Below are 22240 nucleotides of genomic sequence, written 5' to 3' on the forward strand. Positions count from 1 at the left end.
AAACCTGTGGGCATAGTGGGATTGAATCCTTAAATTTTACAATGTGGCATCTTTCAAACAACAACAAAAAAAAAAGGATGCATTTTCACCTACTAGTTTCAAATAAAAGGTCACTAATGTAAAAGGCATTGAACTGCATCCTGCTAGGAGAATCATTTCCACCGTGTGTGCAGTGATCAAAATTCCAAACCCCAGCAAAGGCACTCAGAATCATGACATTAGTGTGGCTCTATCTCCCCCTTAATACATTTGTTTCTTTAATCTCAGATGTATGAAAAAAGCAATAGCTGCTCTGCTGAAGCACTTTATTTCATCACATTTCACAGTTTCGGGAAATTGAAAAACCTCTAAACTTCCTTTAAAACAGGGCAAGTGCCAAAAAAAAAAAAGAACAAACCAGGAACACATTTTTTTAAGATATTCTTGCAAGAAGGAACTAAACTAAGAATATATTTCAAGGTAAATAACACAAAGTTTTGCTTTCTCTGCAGCACACAATCCCTATGTAAAGACACTTACTTTGTACCATATTCTGTGTAAAATCCCATCAGGATAATGCTAATAAATGACAGTTTATCAGCGGTTTCCTGGACAACACAATGAAGGTAGTGCAGTAGATTAAACAAGGCTTCAAAAATTGTATTAAAATAGTTTATTTTACATCAAGACAAGACACACAAAAAAAATCAGCTTTTACAAAAATAAAAGCATTATATAGTAATAAATCTTGCCTGTTTAGCAAAAGTTATCATCACAACTTGAGGCTGCATATTGTCTGCTAGTCTTTTACAGAATTACCTTGAGCTTCCACCTTCCCAGTTATCGGGCCCAAATGTTTAACACTCCACATTAAACTCCTCAGTGTTTCTATTGTGAAACCTTCCCTTTAGACAGATGGATATTATCCAAATACATTCTCTCACTATATCAAACAACACAATAGCACAATTTTCTTCACCAACCTCGCCAAGCCTGTAGAGCTATTGTAGGTCCTCTAATTAAACTTAAACTGTACTTAGGAAAAGAGAATGATCATTTACTTAGTCTTTTCTTGTCCACATTATACTGACAGCAAAAAATCTCCCATCTTCAGAGTGTAAAAATGTTCATTATCAGAGGTGACAAGTAAACATCTTGGGTGGTGAATTACTTCTTTTTCTTTTTTTTCTTTTCATCTGCTGCCATTTTTAACTTCACTTCTTCCTCAGGGAGTGCTCCTAATTTCTTCTTCTTCGCATTCTTTACCTTTTCTTTGATCGCTTCAATATCAATCTTTTTCTCAGTGGAGGCTACACAGTAAGAAATACAAAGATTTTTGTTTCTCCAGTGCATTAAAAAAATAAAACATTTGAGAACATAAGCTCTTACTCTGCACATAGTGTGGTTTTACTTTAACCTTTAGAAAAAGTTAGAACTATTAGAAAAGGTTAGAACTATTTACCCTATCTTGTACCAAAGTTGTGACGTAAGTTTTTCAAGTAACTATCGCTTTCTGTTTACTTGAGTGTAAAAGTTATGGCAGTATCACTGTAAAACTGAAAGGCAAAAATTCATGAAGCTCAAACAACCAATTGAGACTGACTCTTCAATGGAGAATTACCATTTTATAGGTATAGAATTGGCTAGATGATCTTTCTACTGTCCCAGGCAATCTCTGGGCATGGATCTTACCACCAGGCCTTTTCCTGCATGACCTTTCTTTTTCCTAGGCTGTATTTGCAAAATCACTCAGCTTAGAAATTGACAACAGAAGATTTTACAACAGGAAAAAATGGTTACCTTTCTTTGTTTTCACAGCTGGCTTTTCCTTTGGTGGGATAAAAGCTTTATTTCTTTCTTCTTGCCTTCTCTTGACTGCATCTGCTTGCTTTGCCTGAAGTTACCAATAAAAAGGTCAAGCAGCAATAGAGCAGGGCAAAAAAGGACAAAAAAAAAAAAAAAAATCAGATTCCAAGATGGCAATCAAACGCTTTTTAACGGATTCTGGATTAGTACAACTTTACCTTTATCTCTTCCATTTGCTTGCGTTTCTTCTGTCTTTCTTTCAAGAAGTATTCACCACTTGCCAATTCTTTATCAATCTGTGTAAGACAGGGAGCAAGAAGCCTTAGTTAATTATGCATTATAAGCCAGATGTGTAGTATCAGGGAATCAGAACATGACAGAAAAAGCCTCCAAACTCTTTTTACAAAGAACACAATTTCAGGTGTGCTATATTCCTGCATAACCAAATAAAGTTTCAACTAACCTGGCTTTCTGGCTGTGGAGGTGGGAATGGTGTGTACTCCTTCTTAGTATTTTTCTTCTTGGGCTCCTTGCGTTTTTTCAAGTTCTTCCGCTTGAACTTAGGCAAAAATCTTTCCCAACTTTGTGTCCTCAGTTCAGGATCTTTTGCTAACTCCCTTTTGATCATCAAAGTCTTCAGTAGTTTCAGAACATCACAAAGAAGTTATTAAAAAAAAAGTATTACAGTAGAAGCCAAGAGATCCAGAATAGAAGTTTACTAGCCTTTCTTAGAGGGAATATGCTACATTCAAACCTTCCACATCTCACTTCAGTAAGAGCAGAGAGGTTGAATTAGGAACAGCAGAACCAAAAAGATGTTTTAAAACAGGGATAGAATGCACTGGAGAAGGTGCTTCAGTTTAAAGGAGCAAGTATCAAGCCAACAATCAAAGGAGAAAGTTTCCTCTGGTTTTGCAGATACTGTCATAATGGTGTTATGGCAATGTATCCTAATAAAACGAAGGATATCAAAGTGGTTTTTATAAAGCAGCACACTACAGAAATTCTCAAAAGAGATTACCATACAGAAACATGTAAGTTTTTAACACACAACACTCTGGGAAGAAATAGCATTTTCTTGTAAACAAAGATTCACAGTGGACCATGCTAACCTTGATGTTATATATGGGATGTATATTCTTCATTGTGTCCAAAACAACTTTCCTGACCTGTATTGAGTACAAAAAAAGAAGAGAAACTCATTCAAGTATTTAATATGCTAATCAATTAAAATATCAGCTTTAAAATACTGTGCTTCCTCTGTCCACCTCTGCCACCACAAAGTAGTAACATTTAAAATTACAGAAACATTAAGGTTGGGGAAGATCTCTAAGATCATTGATTCCAGTCTTTAAAAAGCTAAAGCACAGGGTTAATTGGAAGGAACAGCACTTCAAAAATGCCAGTACTATTGTCATGCTTCTAATAGACTCCAGCAGGCTCCACAAACATTATTTTCATGTTACCATGGATCTTATGGTGTCATGAGGAACTTGCTTTTGACAAGCATTCTTCTCCCACATAGTTATTAAAATATATACAGATGCTTTTTCTTCCAAGACAGAAATATCTTGGGGTCTAAACAAAATTCAGCAGCTAAGATGATACTGCTATGGACATTCATGCAAATGCAGCTTACTAACACACAGCTGAAAAGTCAGTGAGATACTGCCGAGGTTGCCAGATTTTGTTTATCGCCCACCCTCGAGCTGCGCACAGAAGACTGTTTGCTACACAAACAGCTCATCTACCTCATCTTACCTCTTTCAGCCCACTAAAGGGTCCAAGAGCTGAAACAGTGTTGCCTTGCACCATAATATAACAGTTTGTTAACAGTTCCAGGGCCTACACCAAAAAAAGAAAATAAATTAGTACAATATGAAGACCTGACACAAATTTGGGTCTCAGTATTGTGTGGCTACCCCACCTGTAGGAAATACCTTCAGAGTAGATCCTTTTGGCCCAAGAAGCCGTGCTCTTCTTTTTATAAAAGTCTCTCTCTTTCTCACCAGAGAGCCTATCTTAATGATGTCACACGCAACATCATCCTGAAGGATACGAACTGCCTAAAGAGATGCAGGAAATGTCATCTGAATTCAAATGTATTACTCATAGGAGTCAAGAGAATACTTCAGTTTATTCTTCTCCCCTTGCTTTCAGATAGATTTATTTTAAATATTTATTTTATTTTACTTGACTCACTTGAAATTCCCACGTTTTTAAAACATACCATTTTATAAGTATTATGACTGAATTTAAGTATAATATTATGATAGAATTTAAGACAAAAGAAAAGCATTATGATGGATAAAAACTTTCAGGATTTATTACAGACCTGCTCAAATGGAACGCTTCTTGCCAGAAGTTTTATTAAGTCTCTAGCCCTAATGATTGCATACGGATCAAAAGTCTTCTTAGTGGTAGTGACAGTCATGCTTCCCTCAATTAGATCCAGTGCTCCGTTCACATACTGCGGTGTTTGAAAAGAAACACCAGATCAGTATCATAATTCAGCTTTGGCAGTAAGCAGGTAGCTAACAGAAGGTACATCTATTTTCCAAAATTTCTTGAGTGACATTTTGCTTAAGGAAATTCACACACAGAGAGACAAAACCCAGACTGAATACATATCCAAGGCCCAAAGCACCACCTCTCTCATCTCCCCGAATTCAAGCACAGCAAAGCTGTCAGTGCCTGGATGATGAGATATTTGCTGCTGCAAATACTGTGCTGACAGCATTTGCAAAGAACTGCAAGTCTGGCTACACAGTTCTTCACCAATTTTGATGACAAAAAATGACACTGCTAATTCCAAAGGCAAGCACAGTAGAAATTCACAAACACGGCACGAGAAAAGCAACTTGCACTGTTTTCATCAGCTTACGACCTGTATGTCTCAAAAGGTAAAGTGTAGTATCAAAACAGTAAAATGTTCGTACATGTTCCCCCAAGGCTTTCTGGACAAGTGGCCAGCACTCTTTCAAGTATGCTTCTCTATACTTCGGGAACAATGTTGCAAAACTGCTTTCTTCCAGCAGCCCTCTGGGATTATCCTCTCTTGTAAAGGCTGGCTCTTTCCATCCATCCGGTACAGTGAGAAGTTCAGATTCATCAACTGCTATTAAAAAGAAAAAAAGCTCCTGTTACTACTGTTATAAGAAGATTGATTTAATACACTGTTAAGTGCGGTTCGCATCTCTTCTGACCTTAGAAAAATGACTGCTTTAAATTCTTTGTCTTAAAAAAACAAAACAAAACAAAACAAACACGAAGAAATCTGCAGCTGAGATCTGCGCTGTTGATCTGGTATATACAAGATGATTATTCAAGTACCTTACACAGGAACAAGGCACAGACTGATGCGAGGAAGCTGAGAGCGGGCACACCTCAACACGGCACCACCAGCCGCCTCTGCTCTCCGCAGCGCCCCACAGAGCCCCCCTCAGCCCGCGGCCCTCCCGGCCAGCCGCCAGTTCCGCATCCCGCCCTCACCTGGCGGCGCTTTCTTCTTGTTCTTGTCCTTGTTCTTGTTCTTCTGCTTTTCTTTGTGCTTCGGGCCCGGGCCAGGCCCGGCCTGCTCCTCGGCCACGGCCGCCATGTCCGCGCGCGCCGGAAGGGGCGGGGCTGGGCCGCGCGGAACTTCCCGTGCGTTTTGTGTGGGAGCGTTCGGCCGGAAACGCGTGCAGCAATGCCCGGGTGCTGCGGGGCTCCTAACTAAAGGAGGGAGATTCCTGATGAGACCTGATTTTTCAGCTGAGTAACTTACTGTTCAGCTGATGAATCTGGATAGTAACTAAATAATTTAAGGTTTTCTGGGGGGTGCTCTTCATCCTCTTCCCTGCCCCTTCCTGTACCTGTACCTGAGCCTTTCCTTCAATGAAAGAGCAAGAATGTGCTTCCTCCGCTGTCTTTTATGGACACCATGAAGAGCCAATGGGGTGAAAAACTGGAGGAGACCTTTAAGAGCAAGAGCACTCTGAGGCAGGACAGTGTTGTCTTTGGCAGATGTTCACTACATCTGTTCATAAGAACCTGCACTCTACGATATTTAATTACCTAAATGATGAGGAAGAGAATTCTATCACCTGATCTACACCTGAGTAAAGTACTAAATTAAAAATCAGTTTTGACCCTCCTAAAACCTTTCCCTCGGACCTTCCTTCCTATTTTGGCTCGCCTGCTCCATGTGCCAGCCCTTTGCACGCCCACATCTCCCACAGGACTCACTTCCCAGGTCCTTTCTTGTCTGCAAGCTTGACATCGAGCTGATGCAAGCTCTTAGCCATTCATGTCAATGTCTGTCTGTCAGCATCCTTCAGGCAGGGGCCGGGAGCGGTTCCCAGGGAGGGGAGCAAGCCGAAAGAGGAGCCCGCGAGGCCTCGGGCAGCGGGTGCTGGCGGCGCTCCGGGGAGGCTGCTTAGACACGCCCGGCCCCGCTAGATGGCACTGGCCGCCGCGCTAAGCCGAGCAGCCCGGGCGGAGGGAGGGAGGGAGGGATGGAGGCGGTGGGAATGTGCTCCTGCCCCGCCCGGCGCCGGGCTTTGGGTGCCCAATGCCATTGACTTTGAAAGGTTCCGTGTCCCTGGACATGCCCGGGGAGGTAAATTCGCCTCTCTCAGCTCTTGGACATAAGAGCTTTCTGGGGCTGCTTGCCGGGCTGGCATTCCTCAGCGCTGCGAAGCCTCTGAGCACAGGACGGGGTCCTGCCGGGCTACAGGCACCCGGTGGATGCGAGGGGAGGGCTGCGGGTCCTGGGGAGGCGGCGCAGTGAAGTGCATGAAGCGCTCGGTGCGCGTCTCTCACCTGAAACCTGGCCGCGTGTTGTGAAAGAACAGCAAAGCAGATTTGGAAAGAGTTTGAGGGACGATAATTGGTTTAGTTCTGCTCTTGTTTAGTGTCTGATGACTCCTGTGGTGCAGCCCACCAAAGAAATCTCGGGAGTGGGCTGTGGAAGGGGCATGTCCTCAGCGCTGGGAAGTGGGAGCAAGCCTCCTGGTGGGATGAGAGGAGAGAGCTAGAGAGGCTGCAATCCATAGTGTTGAGAGTGTGAAGAGAAATTACAGGCTGCAGCCTCCAGCCTGCCAATCTCCTAAGTAGCATGCTTGCTTGTGTGTACATCCCACACCTCTGAGTGGCGGCGACAGCCTACTCATGTGCCCTCTCCTCTCCTGCATCCCAGCCCCTCGGCCAGCTGCTGCTCCAGGGGGGTCACCGAGCCCCTATGCTGGAGGAGGAGTGAATGGTGTGTGGGGTAAGGGGCAAGGGACTGGAGCCTTGTGACTTCTTTTCTAACAATGGACCACCTTCCGTGGTCCAGTGCTGCCCTGAAATGTCTCTTTGCCTGATCAAGACAGATGCACTGAAAATAACAGAAAATAGAGGCAGTAATGCTAACAGACTTGGGAGATGTGATTTGAGAAGGTTCCCTCCTGTCTGATTCTTTGAAGGAGACAGGAATATCTCATCTTTCCTCTTACCTCAGCATCTGCAGTCTGGCTGGATGCAAGGAAGCCACTTCTCTAAATTCCTAATAGGATCAGGATGCTCCCACAGACCTGCTCTGCTTTTCCAGACAGTGGTATATGTATATAATTTTTACTAATCATAGCTCAAATGCAATAACCATCTACTGCTCATACGGCGGGGTTAGGAAGCTGATGACAGCTAGCTACAGGGACAATGGCTACTGAGGGGACAGGGACTGACACTGCTGTCCAGGTGACTGGGACAGGAATTCTGCAGGCTCCTCTGCACACTGGTTTGAAGCTGAGCTCCCAGGCAGGAGGGGCAGTGTGAGTGCCACCTCAGTGGTGGGGCACAGTTATCACAGGTGGGGATGCAGTGCTGCTGCATGCTGTAAATTGCTGCACTCCACCACCCCTTCCCCCAGGGCCTGCCTGCCCTCCCAGCACTTCCAGGAGCAACATGTTTTCCAAAAGCACCTTTCACTGGCAGCATATACCATGTTCAGTGTTCTACCCAATGCAGTGTGGGATGGAGAGAGCAAGGTGCAAAGGGCTCCTTCGAAGACCTTTGTAGTTTTTGAAGACCTTGTAGTACAGATCCTAGTTTAGCAAGACCCCTACACCTGCTGGAGCCATTGCTGTGCTTGGGAGGACCTGGCTCTGCTCTGTGTGTGTGGGTGCGTGTGTCTATGTGCAAGTGTTTTTTCCTCTTAAAAATAAAGTGAAGGAATGAAACAGCACATTTACACACATTTATATGATACAATAAATAGGCAGAACACTGCTGTTAGAAGGAAGGTGCCTCTTTATTATGCAGCAAAGTAATTATTTCCCAGTCAGTAGATAGGACTCCAGCCACTTGGCACTTTCTTACGTGCCATTTTCCAATCCAAAAGAGCAACTTGGGATTTTGTGATAATTCAAGTAATCAGATGAGCTCATGCACATGGCATTCATTTGCTAGAAACACCACACAGATCCCATTCAGCCTTAGCACTCATAAATCCATGTGACACTTTTATCTATTTATAAACTTTTAACAGCAGGTTATGATTGTTATGCAAGCCATTTTCCAGGGATTAATAAGCAGCTTTTGTTGATGGCAGCAAGAAGGGCCATTAACTGCTCTGGGACAGTCATTAATCTGTAGTAAATGCTAAACATCTGTATCATTTCTATGTAATTAAATAATCAATACTGCCTTTTGATTCAAATAACTGGAGAATTGTATTTCAAATTTATCTTGGCTTAGGGTGTTCTTAATTCTTTTAGTTTACAACAGGGCAGGAGGCACATGGACGACCGAGATTTTCTCCTGGTGTAACAGGCTCTTAAATTACCAGGTATTTCATATAAAACCTTTCAAGTGGTCAAAATAGCATTCAAACTGGCCACTGAAATCAATTCATTGGATTAGATGGAGAAAAAAATAATCGCGTGTTGTCCTTTTTCATAATTGACTACTTTCATTATTGGAATAAAATTAGGTGACCTGACCCTGGGAGGTAACCTGGAAGAATTAAAATAATCAAACAGAAACTTCTCCTGCCCAGCCACCCTCAGAAAAGTCCATTTTATTTCATTCGCTGGCTCACATGACCTCTGTGCCCTCAGGCGGATGAGGTTGTGGTGTCATTTCTCTGTCTCCCTCTCTTCCTTTATCTCTCTGGACACCGGTGTGAGTTACTTCTCTGGTTTTGTTTTGTTCTTGTCTTTGCTGCGGAATCCATTGATCTGCAGAGGTGCTCACAGATGGTATTGGTGGCCACTGCAAACCTGGCCAGGCAGGAACACACCGCCGTGGGGCTGCTCCCTTCTCTGTGGTAAGCTCAGGAAATGCCCCAGCAAGCAGAGTTCATCTTTCCCTTTGAAAGAGAGCAGAGAGGACAGCTCCTGCTGAACCCTCAGAGTAACAAAGAGCTTGAAAATGAGAGGACTGTAAGCCACAAATTCATCTTAAAGGGCTGGCTGGAATAGCGAAGCAAAGCAAATTTGTGGCAGAAAGAACCCTGAATAAAAAGGGAAAACCTATGGGTAAAAGAGACCAAAGCTTTGTCTGGGAAATTACTTGCTTGCAATAAAATTGCTGATAGTTTAGGGGCAAGAAAACGATGAGAGCCAAAATGGGAAAGGAAATTAGTGTCATGAAATCAAACTAGCAGGTTTAGATCAAAAGGTCTTTGGAGCAGGAAATGTGCCTAATCATATATTCATACAGTGACTGACAGAATGAGGATTTTGACTTGAGTCTCTGGGAACTGTCAGAAATCAAACACCAGACCAAGGCAAGCTGCACTAGGACCTCTGAGATAAACACGGGAGAGGAAAAATGAGAGTGAAGGTGAGTGCTGGTCAGGGGTAGGTGTATCGGAATCTGGGGAGGACAAAGGCAGGGGCCTGAGGAAGGCAGTGGAAGAAAATGCCAAAATCATTATACTGGTCCAAAGCCTCAGAGGGGAGCAGAGTCAAGAGGGGATGAGAAAGCGTTTGGCCCCATCAGGTTTAGAAAGTCTCCCACACAGTGTGGAGGGCAATCACAAGTTCCCAAAGGCCCAGCAGGGACAGCTAACAGATTTCTCCAGATGTTGCAGTATCCATCCTGTTTAGATAAATGCCTAACATGGGCTGTGCCTGCCAGGGCATAGCTGGGCAAATGCCTCTTGACTCCCCAAAGGAGCAGGTGTCCCTCATCATCTGTGGATGATTGTGGCAGTAGAGCACCAAGTGGACACTAGGTGCCCAGAGGCTCGTGTCTGCTGCAGCACTGAAGGGTCCTCTCTGCCAGTGCCTCTCCCAGCCCCTCCAATGGGGAAAAGGCATGATCCTTTCTGAATGAGGGCAGGAGAAGCACCCCCAAGCCCCCATCCTCCCTGACAGAGAGTGCCAGGGCCCAGCCAGAGCAGAGCAAGAGGGTCTGCTGTACTGCTCTCTGTATGCATGCAAAGAGCAAATCCATTCTTAGAGGCATACCATACCCCAGGGCTGTGGATTGAAGCTGAAAATTCCCCCCTGCCCAAAAGGTCTTTTAATATAATTTTAAAGTCATACCTGAGAAAACAGAGTCTGAGCTTGGTTTTTATTTAGGAATTTGCCTGCTCATATGCCTTATTCTGAAACACTCCAGCAGTCTATTTTTCTCTTGCACTAGAATCTGGACATTATTATGCAGATTTCCACTATAGCAATATTACGGCAGAATAAATAGCTCTGCTGTACACGAAGGGGAATCCTATTACATCTTCAGTAGCTCTCAGTAAGCATTATCGCTATTATACCAATTGAAGAGACAGAAAACAATTTTTAATTAAAAATATTTATAGCAGGCATAATACCAACTGCCAGTTTCACTATCCAGTGAATGCATTTTGCAGCTGGTACTAATTCTCTCTTATTTCTATGAGGTTAGCCAATATCAGCTGTTCACTAAGCAGAGGACATTTCAGGAATATCCGTATTATAGGCTGTAACTAACTAAGAAGTTCTTCCTTTGACAGATATTAGGAAATCAAGATTGCTTGGCTATGTTATTCTGGGACTTCATAATAGAGAGGTCGTTTCCCAGTGATCTGAGTGGGCTGCATCATCAGTTTTATTCAAATCAATCCTACAAAACTGCTTTCCAGCAGATTAGAACATTTTAATTAGCAATATATCTTTTGTCTTCTATCTGCAGTGGAATAGGGGGTGGGAAATTTATTTCAGTACACCCTTTCTTTTACTGGGAGAGCAGCATAATCAGAAGGTGTCAGCAGAACCACAGGCAAATTAATTTTGAGATACAGAGCTTTCTTCAGCCAGCCACGCTGCTTCTCTTTGCACTGAGTTGGGCCAGGCTGTGTGGGCGAGTTCACTGCTGCTGTTGGTGCCAGACGCTCCGGGGGGCAAAGTCTGATAAGGCTCTCTTGGGTGAAGGACATGACAACAACCCACTGTCTCACCCTGAACATTCTCACTTGCTGTGCCACAGAGCACATAAAACCTCAGTTCCTGTCCTCGTGAGATGTATGTATCAGTAAATGTGTATGTGTAGCTGTAGGCGATGGACAGCTGTCCCTAGAAGGTGTAAAAGCACCTCTGCTGCAGCCATAACTCAGGCTCAAAGAAAACCAGCAGGCAGAGGATAAGCTGCAGAGGAGCCCTATTCCCGCATATCTTCCATCCTCCTACCTCTCTGTGCCATAGGACACATGTCTGAAATATGGAGCTGGAACATTGCCTCCACTAGTTTTGTGTACACGGAGAGCACTTTCCCCATAAATGCAGGGATTAATGAGAGTCAGTTTGTCCTTGGTTCACATTTGTGTGGTTCAGAGGGATTGTGGCATGCTGAAGGTTCCAGCCCATAAAATCTAATACAAACTTCTTGTTCCCTGTATTCACCCCAGGATAGCTGGCAGCCCAGGCAGTGAGGAAATCCCCTGGTGATTTTTCAAAGGAGCAGCTGGGAACTGACAAACCAAGCGGCTCATCATAACCTGGCATGCGAATTGCTAAATCCCATATGGTTATTGTTTTTCACTTTAAAATATTAGCAGTGAGTTTCAAAACACAGAGTTTAGCAAGCTGTGTTTCATCACTGGAAAGATCAAATCCCGTTTGAGTCTGTGAAGCCATTTACAACATGCTTATCCTTCCACCTGCAATAGATTTCACAGCAATTTCCCCTGCTCTGTGTCCGCAGTGACAGCAGAGGGGCCCAGGGGAAACAGCTGGAAAGATGAATGATGTGGAATGGTGGAGATGGGCATCTGTGAGGGGAGCAGAGGCTCTCCCAGGAGGTGATTCAGAACAAGAGTTTAATGTAGGGATGTGCTCTGAGTCACTTCCAGGGGAGCTTCCCTCTGCCCACTGCCTGCAGACTGACCTGTGAAGAGCAGCTGCTGTTGCTTAATTAGCCTTTGTGAATATTCTGCGTTAATCCATCTTTAAAGCTCACAAAAGCCTATCATGTCTGTGTGCTGCTCTTGCTCTAGGCAAGATTGCACCACTTATCAACAGCTTCAAGAAGCTGAGATTCATCAGCAACATATGGGAATGTCCAATCTGTTACATCCGTTTTCTTTTACCTACAGGGAAATAAGTATGTCAGTCAGCTAAAGAACAAACTCTTTCTTTGCACAGATGGCCATAAGGGCTTCCGGAACACTTTGGACTGAGTGTATGGAATGCAGCAATTCTAGATGTGACTTTCTCGGTAGTCCTAGGCTAGCTCTGATTTCAGCCATTCCCCTTGGTATTTCATGGAAGTGAGCAGTGTATTTGAGGAAAGTGCCATTTGGCTTCAAAAGGTAGGAAGCAAAGTTTCAATAAGAAAAATTATACTAGTCAATCCTCTGGAAAGGCAGTCTGAACAAGTGGAGCAGCAGCGCATGAAGCATTCCTTCTTGTCTTTTTCCTTAGCTTTTCATGAAACAGCAGATGGAAAGACATGATGTTATTTCTCCAAAATGTTTTTTCTGGGTTAAAGCAGAATTTTTAGGTTGAATAACATTTTTCACCAGTCCTGGAAAAGGGGAGTCCATCAGTGTAGTCAGCCTGAGAACCATTGTGCCTGAGTACCTGGGTATCCATTTCCAGAGCTGTTACTATACTTGGAAAACCATTTTCCTTGCCTACACTGTAAATTTTCACGGACACAAACTTTTTCTAAGTACATGTTTGTGCAGGAGGGCAATTTGAGGTAATCCTGTGTGAGGTATCACCTCAATGCAGACTGCTGGCTGCTCAGTGCTGAGTTTGTCATTAAGTTGTATCTATTGCGGAAGGAAATACAATGGAGCTGCTGTGTGGCCAAGTAGCTATTAAGACAACCATTCCAAATAAAATGTCACAGGCTGAAGTTTGATGGATAAAATTTCATTTTTGCATGCTACCGGTGGAAGAAAAGAGCCCATCTGTTCTCCAAGCATTGCACATTGTTAAGCAAACTACTCGCAGCTTGGCAGATCAGAACATTAGAAGAAAAAAATATTTTAGAAAAGGCAACCAGAGACGAGCATGAATACAAGATGAGTCATTGAAGTTTGCCCAAAAGCAACATAAAAATGATGGTTCTTGCCAGGAAGTTATGCCAGGGTATTCTCATGGGCTTGGCTCGCCGGGCCGGGCGGGCGGAGAGAGAAAGAGGCAGGGAATAGGGGTGCATTCTTCCACTGCCGGCGCTGGCCAGGGCCGCTTGGCTGCTCGCTGCGGGGAGAATGCGTGTGTTTGTCTTAGCAGACAAGGGGCACCATTATCACATACCTCAGCAGGGTTGTGGATGTCAACCAAATAATTGGTTTTATTTAGAATATGACATCCAACTGGTGAATAAAGCATTTTGGGTGTCCTGGAAAGATTTTATATACTAGCCAGCTGGAATCCCATTGACAGGAACAGCCTCTTCCTTTCCCTTTCCCCCTGCCCATTATTTTGAGTCAGACAGAGCTGGAAGGCACTGAGAGGAACTCCAAGAAGCCTGTGCCTTAGAGCAATAAAGTCTACTGGTGCTAAACATCTGACACTTGTTCATTAAGAGGACCCAGGCAAGCATTTCATCATTGAGATGAGTATTTAATACATGAATGGGTAACGAGAAAACATATTTGTGGCCAATTCAAAAGGCTGTCATACAAGGAGACTCCAAGTCTGAGCAGGTTGGGAAAGCTGCAGGGTGCTTTGGAATTCTCTCAAGTGAACTCACACTTGTAAAGCACAAAGTTGCTGCTGCAGCCTCTGAAGAAAAGTGGAAGTAGAATGGGCCGACAGTCATGGGGCAGGCAGCGGGTGCCAGGCTCCTGCCTTCCTTTAGCACAACCACAAGGTTATAGGGAAGAGGGAACCTTACACAGCTTCCCATACAGAGCATCACAGCTGCACCCATCCCAACGTTTGTCCCATCATTCCAGAGCTGCATGAGTTATGTGCTAGGATGTTCCCAAGCTCAGAGAAAGTCCGTCATGGTAGCCCCTAGCACCTGAGTCTCATGAACAAGGCTGGATAGATGCGTCTTCTTACTGTGGCAATCTCCTACTTGTTTGAGGAAAATTATTCAAGGTAGATCTACTCAAAACAAGAACATAAAATGACTGAAGGCCTCCAATAGCTGAAGATTAAAATACATTTCAAATTAAACAAAAAAAGGGACAGAAATGTTCACTAAAGTGCTTTTTTTTTTGGAAGATGTAGGATGCTGGCTCTTGTAACAGGACCAGAGCATGTCATGCACATCCCTAATGTCCCAAAATATAAGGGAATGATTTTTTCAGTAACTTCTTAAGTACTGGAGGCATTGTAGAAAATGTTAAACAAGACTGTGATGTGCTAAGTAAAAATGACAAGTAGGAAGTCACTGGTTGAAAGATTTTCATTCTGAGTGAAACTGTGGTGAAGCTTGATGTGCAATTCAGGGATCAAGAAGATGTACATTTGATCACTGAAACCAGTGTTTCATAAGAGCAAGCTGACTTTGTTTAATATATCGCTTACTTTTCTGGTTTATAAGTTTGTCTGAAAAGACGATTGTGGACATGACAAACTACTAATCCATACTTGTTGCAACAAGCTGCCTGGGTGTTATCTCAGAAAAACCCCACCAGAATCAACAAAAACTCCCCACCACACAATACAGGACAGACCCAGTGGATTAAGCCCTCGGTGATCAACAGTGAGGAACAGTCATGCAATGAACTGCTGTATTTCTGAGTCAGGCAGCCTCGGACCAAGGCACTGGTTTTGTTCAGCACCTGAGAGTGCTTCCAGAACCCTGCAAAGCCAGTGTGTGGAAGATGCCCAGGCAGCAAGGGAAATCTGTTATGACATGGCAATCATGCACAGTGAGCAGGAGCACTTGCTCAGCTCAAGGCACCCAAACAAGAAAGATTTTAACACCAGGCAATCCAAATACCACACATCTTGGGATGAGGAGTGCTGGATCTGTGTGGCAGGAAATAGGATGCTGGAAAGAAATTACTCTGTAGAGTTTGTGAATTAAAAGAGGTCATGAAATGCAACTGAAGTGCTCAGAACAATGCTGTGAAAAAATAAATAAAAGACATATACGGACAAGAAAATAGTGAGCAACACAGTGATGTAAGTGCTTAAATACAGCATTGGTGAGGTGATCCTGAACACCTGTGTCAAGTTAGTGACTACATTTCTTACAAAATTAAATTAGCTTGCAGAAGAGACCTACTAAAGAATTGGAGCACAGGAAAATTGCCAAGAGCTCTGTAAAAAAATATAATTTGTTTGTCAAGATTTGTAGACAATGCTTCTATTGTGTCTTAAAATGCCTAGTATTAAGAGGGTATTAATATTTCAGATAAATGATTCTGTGGTAATATTTAAATTATCAACAGATAATAATTATCAGGTTTAGGCAGCAGAAATAAGAAATGCATTTTTTTACACAAGTACATTTGTACACAAGTACAAGTGTAGTTAAAGAGGGGCTGAGATGTAAATTGTTTCTCCACTTTTTGATGGCATCAGCTGATAATTTGTTGCCCTTCTGGGTGATATGCTTTAGTCTAACACAAGGTATTGATCTCGATATATGAACACTCAAAATTAAATTATCTGTTCCTTGCATTGATTGTGCTTAATTTCATGGTTCTTTCTTGATGACCCTCTCAGTTCTCTCCCCACATTGTTTTGCACATTAAGGTTTGCACCATGAAAACCACAAATAAATTAGAAAATGTAAAACCTTATAAAACACCGTGGTTAAGCAGCAGCTCTTAGTATTTGAGACCATTTATAATTCAGGAGAGAGAGAACAAAGGGGGTCAGCAAGATAGACAAGACATGCCAATTGCAGTTTGTGGATACCCAACAAGCTCACTGGAACCAAAGGATACCCTGTCTCGTGGGTCAGGTGGCCCCACTTCAGCATGTGCTGGACTGAGAATCCCACCTAAATGTTCTCAAAGCCTTTTACTGTAAGTTTGTGTGCTGATCCTGTTATCGGGTCTAAGAGCAGGAACTGTGGTCCTGCCAAAATTAGATAAGGGTTACAAAAAAAGAGAAAAGGGCACCAGCAGACACTGCTATCAAACAGAGTGCTTGCTTGTGCTCTCACACTTCTGGAAATCATCAGCAAATTAGGAATAAAAGGAACATGCAAACATGCAGGTGGTATGTTCCCAGCTGAACTGCTGTAAATGTCACAGCATTTGCATTGACAACACAGACTGCTTCATTCCTAAAAAAAAAAAAAAAAAAAAAAGAAAAAAAAAAAGAAAAAGGAGGGGGGAAGAAAGAGAATATTGCAATGAAGATTGTTTTTCAAATGAGAATAGTCAAATGTATTTAGATAAATCTACCCTGCAGGAATCTAAAAATCGCTATAATTGAATGTCAAAAGATAATAGACTAAACAGTAACTGATACAAACTACTTCACACAGGTTAAATTTCTTATACCCAAGGATAAATGGGAATCAGATGAAGATGTGGAAGAGTTTGAGCTGTTTCTATTCATGTTTATGCTTCATATTTCAGAGCCGACCCTGGGTGATGCACAGAGACTCATTGCAGTCATTGAGACTGCAAAATCAAGAGGGATAAATGCCATGGGAAATACTGGCAGCTCAGATGAAATTGTGCTCTTGAGAGCCAGCAGTACTCTGCAATCACTTAAAAGCCTCCAGAGTACTTTAGCATCTCTTGGCCTTTGGTGAGAAAAGCAGGATGGGGCTGGTTTCTGCATACAGCAACGCCATCTGGAAATGGGATACCAAGTTGCTAAAGGGATTTTTTGAAATCTCAGCAAGGCAACACCTGCCTATTTGACAATGCTCTTCATAGTTAGAGTGAAGAGCATTCTAATGACTCCTCAGATGTTCCCAATACCACAATGCATCATTTATTCCTTTTCATACAGGAGGAAACTTCTCTTCTTGTAACTCATGAGCCTGTTTGGTAACAGCCAGTCTGTGACCTCTCTCTGGGGAATGAGGAACCTTAGAGCAGATACCACCTCATGAATGATTCCTGTAGCACACGAGAAAGACCAGCAAGAACATTTCAGGATCCCTTCAGTCATGCCTTCCAGAGGGACCATAACGCTTACCTCTGCCTTGGAGAAGTAAAGTCAGGGAATACATTGCAACAGGACAAGATTTTAGTTCAGGAACCTTTTCATACCAGGTCCTTAAGCTGGGAGAAGAGAGCATGACTATGCTTACCCACTTTTACAGCAAGAACATTTCCTTTTGTGGCCCTCAGTTTGACTTGCCTAGATATCAGGTCCTGCTTCAGATTTGGTCTTCATATTATTCCACTTGCATCGGAAGGCTCAAGGGTAACTGTTTTTTCTTCAAAGTTTATCTCCACCAAAATCAATGATTTCTACTTGAAGGAAGAGTGAAGGCATCTTCAGAGAACAATGCATGTGAATAGACTCATCTCAACCAAAGGGATTATAATCAGTATCTTTAATTATAATATAAATAACCAGCAAGAAACCTTCCTTTAAATAATTACTTTTAATCTTGTTACATTTCTTCTCCTTGATTCTTTTTCAAGGAAGAGGTAGACCTTGCTGATTGCTAGCCACAAAGATGTATTGATTTGAATTTGTGTACAGTCTTTGCAAAGAATTTGACTTTTTTTTTCCCAGAGTGACACAGGGTGAATATGTTTAAGCCATTACATAACTTAACATACCCTGCTTAGGTCCTTCATTCTGTGAAACACAGAATAGCAATGAAAATTGAAAAAGCTAACTCTTTTTTGTATCCTGCTGTTTCTGTATGGAAAGTGGGATTTAAAAAAAGTACAGAAATTTAAAACTATGGTAAATTGGTTTGATATGTTTCAGTTACTCTTCTCACACTACATTTTGCACTGGAAGTTATTAGCTTGGCTACTGAAAGCCTTATCCATAGTCATGGATTTTAAACAACTAAAGCAAAACAAAGTAGATATTCCTCCTGTACCTGGAGAAGTGGCTGCTGCTGCTGAGAGCTGGTACATCTCCTTGGTGAAACTCTGGTTCAACATGATCAGCTCCTGCCCTAGAGCTCCAACTGTCTCAAGGACCTTGAGAACAAACAAGTGGTGTTTGAATATTATCTATCAGTGTTTATTCAGTACAAGCTGTTTTAATACCCTACAATAACCTTAAAATGGACGATCATGGTTAGTGAATTAAATACCAAATATATAATTACTTCAAGGAAAAAAAACCCTAAGTTTAAAATATTGTGTGAGTTGTTCCATTTAAATTTAAATTTATATTAAATAATATTTGGTCAGAAATATGCTGTATTTGTTAAAATAATAAATGATATTTAATTTTATTTGTTGTCACTCTACAGTATGGATTACAGTGCTGTGTACCTCCACTGCACCAGGCAGCAGCCATGTAATGACATTGGTGACCCAGTATGCTCAGGGAATGGAAAAGGACAAGGTTTGTCTAGCAGAAAGCGGGATCCACAGTTATAATAAAGACAGGGACCATGTGAAGGGTGCTGAATGAGTAGGGTGTGAGTATTTATCACATTGTGGGGGCAGCAGCTTTCCCACTTGTCCCACTTCTGGAGAGAGAGTGAGGTGCTTCAGGGCAACGATTCTAGTGCTGGGGCACTTCAGGGAATACTAGCTGCATCCAAGGCTACTGCTACCCACTGAGAGGCCTTATGGCCCAGGGTTTCTCTGAATCTCCAGGCCAGAAGATAGCAATTCATATATTTATCAAATCCAGGGCAGACTCAGCTTTAGTACTGAGAAATTTTATATTGTCATATTATCCTTTTGTTCCTAACATTTCCAGTCCCCTTTCACCAGCTCTTCAGGCTATAGCTGTGCTGTAGCAGCATATGGGATTGTGAAAGCACTGTGCCATAACAGCATTTTATTCTGACAGTCATATATCCTCAGCTGTAGCCAGAGCTATGAGCAGGAGTTAGACCTATACTCCATCCAGGTCATTTTATGTGCATCACTGTTCTGTTAGGGGAGGCTTTTTAGGTGTCCCTGCTTCTAAAACTGTCAGCTTTACTGCTGCATTCACTCAGCCTCCCCCCCAAACACCAGCTTCAAAGCCTCAGTGCTTTCTGAGCGCCATTGGGCTTTCAAATACAAAAAAATATTGCTTTTTGCTAAAAGATGTGCTTTGTTCCTTTTGTTGGGTAAGCAGAATGTTCCGGCAGCCTCAGCACTTCATCATTAACTACAGACCATAATTCACACCCAGCTTGGGAGAGAACTGGAGCAAGGAGAAAAATGGTTTTGCCTCTCTGCCCCTGACCCCATGCCACCGTGTTATTTGTTACAAGATTGCTAAGCCGTTCATGAGTATAAATCAGTATCATTCAAAACCAGCGTCAAAGGAAACAATGAAAATCCCAGGATTTTATGAATGGGAGGGATTGTCCTGTGCTGCCAGACTTGGATCAGTGCAGAGCTGGCAGGGGACGCCGCTGCAATGCAATAAACACTGCCATCTGTTACCTCTGAGTTCCTGGAGCATGTAAAAGGCACCCGTGAAAATCAGCCCTGCCCTGACACGAGATGCTCGGGCAGCTCCTTCCCTCCCATGAGGGCAGCGGGCAAAGCCGGCGTGTGGTGACATTGGTGACACTTTGTCACCACAGGGAAAGGCACCTAGGAGCGCTGGGACTGCTGGGGGCATCCCATGGTGGAAAGCCTCCAGGAGCTTTCCAGCACCATGGTTGTTGGATGCTTGTCTCCCCCACAACACTGGCGTGGATCAGTGCCTTGGTGGCACCGGGGCTGCCTTCTCTGCCCAGGGAGGTCCCATGTGTGGCACACTGGGAGAGCTTTGTGTATTTTTATGTGCATACAGCGACCATTCCCACCACAGTGCCTCATCCCAGGAGACCGTGCTGGGCAGGGGGGCTGCGTCCCTCCTCCCCAGCCCCCTGCAAGCACTGATCGATCTCCAAGTGCACAGGACACGTTTGTCAGGTTCTGTCACCCCTCCACAAGCATGTCACTGCTGTGGCGAATGAGGGCAGCCTGCCAGCATCTGCCATGGGAGCAAATGCCTTCCCACATCAGCCCGATGCTGACGGCTTGGCTGAGCAGCGGCGCGTTGTTCCTGCACACTCGGGCATGATGTGGTTGGGATTATTTATACCCAAGATACCTGCAGCTGAGGTCTTAAACACAGAGGCAGCTGAAAAAATAACAGGCTGTTGTTCTCTGCTCTGCAGAGAAGTCTGTGAAGCCTAATAACAGAAACAGAAAGGGAGACACCCATGTGCAAAAGCAGCCTGCTCGAAATCTACCCAGTTATTTTTGGTGCAGAGTACTACTAATGTTTGCAGACACATTTTTTTCCACGCCCTGCATCATGCAGAACAGGGGATAAAAGTCTGTAATAGCTCATCATTTCCATTTGCTTTACATTCAGATGACATATTTGCAAATGTAAAAACTGGGTGGACAATACTGGCTACCCGAGGAGCACTACTGGAAACAGTGTGTGTATGCTTATCCTTGGAAGTCTGGCCCCTGGGGGCTGTGTTAATTTCTTTCACTATTTTAGCTGGGCCTCTCTAAAGCCCTTCCCCTCCCAGGCACATGGCTGCTTGGAGCTGAGGCCACATGCCCCACAAACACATTGGGACCTGCTGACCATACCACAGATTCACTGGGATGCTACTGGGGGGACCATCTGTGCCTGATTATGGACAGCAAAGCAGCCATCCCACAGCAGGGACAAGCATGAAGATGAACCTCTCAAAAGATTTAATTACGTAAAAGTGATTTCTATTTTGAAATCTTACAGGATTTCTATTTTGAAAATTAACTACTCAGAAAAATGCTTTTGCTGTCTATTTGTGTCAAAATATTTGTGTCCCTCCCACCCTGCTTCGTAGTTTGCTTTGTATTTACAGGAAGCATTGCACAGACTATGACATCACACATGTTCTGAGCATCATTTGTCCTCAAAATCAGATTCAGTGATCATGATTAAACTGAGATGTGCCAGAGTTTCTGTTGAACATGAATAAATGGCAGTGAGCTCCTTACCTCTGAACTTGTTAAATAAGAGTGATGAGAAATATGCAGTTGGCTGGAAAAAACCAACATGGAAACCCATTAAGCTGTACAGAACAGCTGATTTTTAGTTTACCTGGTTTTCATCTAGCGAGAACTTCACCAGGAGGAAAGTAAGACTAGTCAGACAAGGAAAAAGAAACGTTCACATTAAAACCCCAATTCATTTGCCAACTAGGTCTCAAAACACTATGAGCAATGACTGGCAGGTGACTGGAACCAAGCTAACCTTCCTCAGCAATCGCTTAAATGGTGCTATGGCTCAGCAGTTATTTACTATATTAGCAGATAACTGCATTTGATCAGAGCTATTAACTAATTTCGATAATTCACATTCACATTTAGATAATTCACTACCCTGTATAAGGGAGTGAAGGGACCCACAGCACCTTGGTTTGACTGAGGACACTCCAGTTCCAAATCCCACTGTGAAATACAGACGTTGTAGACTGCTGGTCATACCATGTGGGCAGACATTTAAAAATGCCCTTTTTCCCCCCAGTCACACTGGGGTCCAGGTGGTTCCATGGGGAGATGGGTTCATGGGATTAAGAGAGATGAGCTGCTGGCTGAAGCCTGACCATCCAACCCAAACCCGTTTGCTGTGGGCTGGTAGAAGGAAAAGGGCTCAATGGGGGCATGTGGGGCAATGGGCAGTGAGCTGCCTGCAGCCTGTGTCACTGGTGGGAGCATGTCTAAGCCAGGAACAGCTACATCTGTCCAGAGATGGGCAGTCAGGGCTCAGCCTCCACACTTCTCAAATCCTGGTGAATTTGGGGCTTGGAGAATGGCTCACAAGATGCACGAGCCGACCTACACAACAAGGTCTATCCTGGTTCTGGTGGGGGAAGCACAGAGAAGGTGAACCAGCAGCTGCAAGGAATCCATGTGGCTGTACACACTTTCCCAAGGCCCTTTCAGTCCCTCTTTGCTACCAGACACTAGTGGAATTTTGAAATCTGACCGCTGAGAGCA

At 43.4% G+C, this 22240-nt stretch overlaps 1 protein-coding gene across 2 annotated transcripts; it reads right to left on the reverse strand.

The window, feature by feature from the left end:
* Window positions 1-637: 637 nt before the first annotated feature.
* Window positions 638-5396, reverse strand: KRR1 (KRR1 small subunit processome component homolog). 2 transcript variants are annotated; one of them, XM_084205613.1, is made up of 10 exons: window positions 5278-5396; window positions 4725-4900; window positions 4121-4255; window positions 3726-3851; window positions 3547-3630; window positions 2898-2954; window positions 2249-2419; window positions 2004-2081; window positions 1780-1873; window positions 638-1289 (listed from the first exon to the last, which is right to left on the reverse strand). In XM_084205613.1, exons 1-10 carry the CDS (start codon window positions 5381-5383, stop codon window positions 1147-1149), a joined length of 1170 nt encoding a protein of 389 aa, XP_084061739.1. In that variant the 5' UTR covers window positions 5384-5396; the 3' UTR covers window positions 638-1146. The 2 variants fall into 2 exon arrangements, with proteins under 2 accessions (XP_084061739.1, XP_084061738.1); XM_084205612.1 differs by having other exon boundaries at window positions 4725-4903.
* Between the last annotated feature and the right edge of the window lie 16844 nt (window positions 5397-22240).

The sequence above is a fragment of the Fringilla coelebs genome, assembly GCF_963513975.1.
Source record: "Fringilla coelebs genome assembly, chromosome: 5".
In the NCBI taxonomy this organism is placed as follows: Eukaryota; Metazoa; Chordata; class Aves; order Passeriformes; family Fringillidae; genus Fringilla; species Fringilla coelebs.